The sequence below is a fragment of the Zingiber officinale genome, chromosome 8A, assembly GCF_018446385.1.
Source record: "Zingiber officinale cultivar Zhangliang chromosome 8A, Zo_v1.1, whole genome shotgun sequence".
In the NCBI taxonomy this organism is placed as follows: domain Eukaryota; kingdom Viridiplantae; phylum Streptophyta; class Magnoliopsida; order Zingiberales; family Zingiberaceae; genus Zingiber; species Zingiber officinale.
Genome location: NC_056000.1, coordinates 125935346 through 125938077, shown reverse-complemented (window position 1 = coordinate 125938077; position 2732 = coordinate 125935346). Strand labels below are relative to the sequence as shown.

General features: G+C 47.0%; 1 protein-coding gene across 1 annotated transcript; it reads left to right on the top strand.

Annotated features, from left to right (window-relative positions):
* Positions 1 to 916: 916 nt before the first annotated feature.
* Positions 917 to 2158, top strand: LOC122011223 (probable transcription factor MYB58). The gene is made up of 3 exons (XM_042567623.1): positions 917 to 1203; positions 1299 to 1620; positions 1703 to 2158. Exons 1-3 carry the CDS (start codon positions 917 to 919, stop codon positions 2156 to 2158), a joined length of 1065 nt encoding a protein of 354 aa, XP_042423557.1.
* The last annotated feature ends 574 nt before the right edge of the window (positions 2159 to 2732 follow it).

Below are 2732 nucleotides of genomic sequence, written 5' to 3'. Positions count from 1 at the left end.
TTTTGACGTTCAAGTCAGTTTCCAATAAATAGAAAAATAGAAAACTATAGCAAGAGCGTATAGAAAATGAAGTTACGCATACCTCTATCTGTAGATAGGAACTCTCTTCTATAATATCACTGAAGTGCTCGTGCACGCATCTCAAAACATAAACACATTTTCCTATATGTCTTAGGAAAAGACAGGTTAAAAAATATTTTCGACACCATTTCTTAAGCAGCCATAGAACTCTATGATGTGACAGTTTGAAAACTTCTAAAGTACAATTTGCCTACTAGACATGTTTCACTATCAAGGGCACAAACTTCAAAAAGTATATGATGAGATAGTTAGTAGGTACACATGGGCCGATTGATCGCTCCTTGGCCGAGTAGTCCCCGTCCGGAGGTAATGCATAGAATCATTATCTAGTTTTCCGTTCGGTTGTACTACTGTCGGAGGGCTGCCTTTTATCCAACCGGACATGTCTCCCGCTCGGGAGTAGCAGTCCGAGGAGTTGCTGCTTGACTATCAACCTTAATGACGAACTTTCTTAGAGCAGTCGTTTGGGCCCACTAGGGTTGACCGAGTGGTTGTGCCCGACCGGACAGACAATGTCGCCACTCGACTTAATTGGTTTGCTTGGCTCGAATAGTTTTTTATTTTTATTGAATAATATAAAATCTGCATCACTTTTATTATTATTTTTATATTATCTACTATATATACACACATATATATAAATAATTAATTTATATCAAAATTAATGGGACGTGGGCGGAAAAATAGGGAAGTGGGACGGTTATTTTTTGAAGTTACATGATCATGGGGACGACGCTAATTTGAATCCCCCTCCTTCCTCCTCCCTCCTCCCTCTCTCCATCTAATTCAACACCACTATTTGATCTTCTGCAACAAGAAACCATAACAGCGTACCATGCAGAGTCGATTGATGCGGTTAAGCGGCGGCGGCGGCGGCGGCGGCGGTAGCAGCAGCAGCAGCAACGGCAGCGACAGCGGCCAGAGCAGCAGGGCAGGCTGCGGCGGCGGCAGCGCGTTGAGGAAGGGGCCGTGGACAGCGGAGGAGGACGAGATCCTGGTGGACTACGTGCGGAAGAACGGCCCCCGCGACTGGAGCTCCATTCGATCCAAAGGCTTGCTCCCCCGCACCGGCAAGTCCTGCCGCCTCCGCTGGGTCAACAAACTCAAGCCCGACCTCAAGACGTACGTGCGTGCGTGCGTGCGTGCTTCGAGATTCTACGTATCGTCCGTCTCGATCGATGTTTCTATTTTACCCTTTTTGGATTAATGATTTGCAGAGGGTGCAAGTTCTCGGCGGAGGAGGAGCGGGTGGTGATCGAACTGCAGGCGCAGTTGGGGAACAAGTGGGCGAGGATCGCCACCTACTTGCCCGGCCGCACCGACAACGACGTCAAGAACTTCTGGAGTACCAGGCAGAAGCGACTCGCCAGGATTCTGCGCACTCCTCTGCCTCCCAAATCCGCCTCCACCGCTAAGTCGACCGCCACCTTGACGACGACGGCGGCGACGACGTCGTCTCAGGGGAAACAGAGCCTTCTTCAACCCCCTCCTCCTCCTCCTCAGGATCAATATGCATCTGCTTCACAAATTCTAATGCAGGTTAATCGATTAATTTTACATTAAAGATTCAGAAATCCAGAGTAGAGTTTTTGGAATTCTAATTCTTTCGGTTGACAATTAGGATCCGTGCTCCGATCATCTCCACCTGTTCGACGGCGTCGAGGACGACTCCGGGTACCGTTGCATGGTCATCGACCTGCCTCCAATGCCGGACCCGTTGAGCTGCTGTCCTTCTATGCTCGAATTCGACGCGCCGCCGCCACTCCTCGCCGCCGGGCCCGAGCCCTGCAGCCTGTTCCTCGCCGCCTCCTCGCAGCCGGACCTCGACCACCACCTCCTCCCTCAGCCGCTGCTCGGCCTACCGCCCGACCTCGCTCTCTACCAGTGCCAGGACCCACATTTCTGCGATCAGCTCCTCCCCGAGGAGCTACCCTTCTTCGGAGTGAAGAGGTCGGAGCAGGAGACGGCGTTGCCACCGGACAACTTCTTCTTCGACGACTTGCCTCCCGACATGTTCGACTTCATCGACCGGCCGCCGCCGCCGCCGCCGCCACCACCGACGACCAAGTCGTGCTAGCGTTTTAATTAATACAAATCTCCTTGCGAGATTTAAATCAGTGTTTAATTAATGATCAGTGTTCTGTGTAGTAACTGCTACTAAAATCTTCTATGTTTCCTTTTAAGGAAACTATTTCACTGAAAAGAACTTTAAAAAGATCTTTGTTTTAGATTTTTTGCAGTTATTGATTAATTTTTCTGGAAGTTCTTTAGGTTGTTCAAAGACAAAGTATATATTCATGGAGATGGGCAAGTTTTAATGCGAATGAGTTTAGTTTGCTTTTGAATATACATCAATTCTGGAGCAATTGTTATATTTCAGTGAGATTAACAAAGTTTTAATAAGTTTTTTTTTTGCTACAAGTTTTAATAGACATTTTGATATCTTTTTAATAAGCTAAGGCTTCAAAATTAAGATGTGATAAATTTGATTGCCACACATGAAAATCACTGCCACAATACGCGTTTTCATATATGTCAAATTTGCACTCCCAGTATTAATTTGGTTAGTTTGAAGCAAGGAGAATGAAACAGAATGACAAGGCCCAGGATCATACTGAAATAAAATGTCAATTGTAGGACAAACTGACTTA

What these genes read in the sequence shown, in the direction of transcription:
- LOC122011223 (XM_042567623.1), top strand. Translation starts at nt 917, where the DNA reads ATGCAGAGTCGATTGATGCGGTTAAGCGGCGGCGGCGGCGGCGGCGGC. An exon ending in CTCAAGCCCGACCTCAAGAC is followed by an intron (nt 1,204 to 1,298) that starts GTACGTGCGTGC and finishes AATGATTTGCAG; the next exon opens with AGGGTGCAAGTTCTCGGCGG. An exon ending in CTTCACAAATTCTAATGCAG is followed by an intron (nt 1,621 to 1,702) that starts GTTAATCGATTA and finishes GTTGACAATTAG; the next exon opens with GATCCGTGCTCCGATCATCT.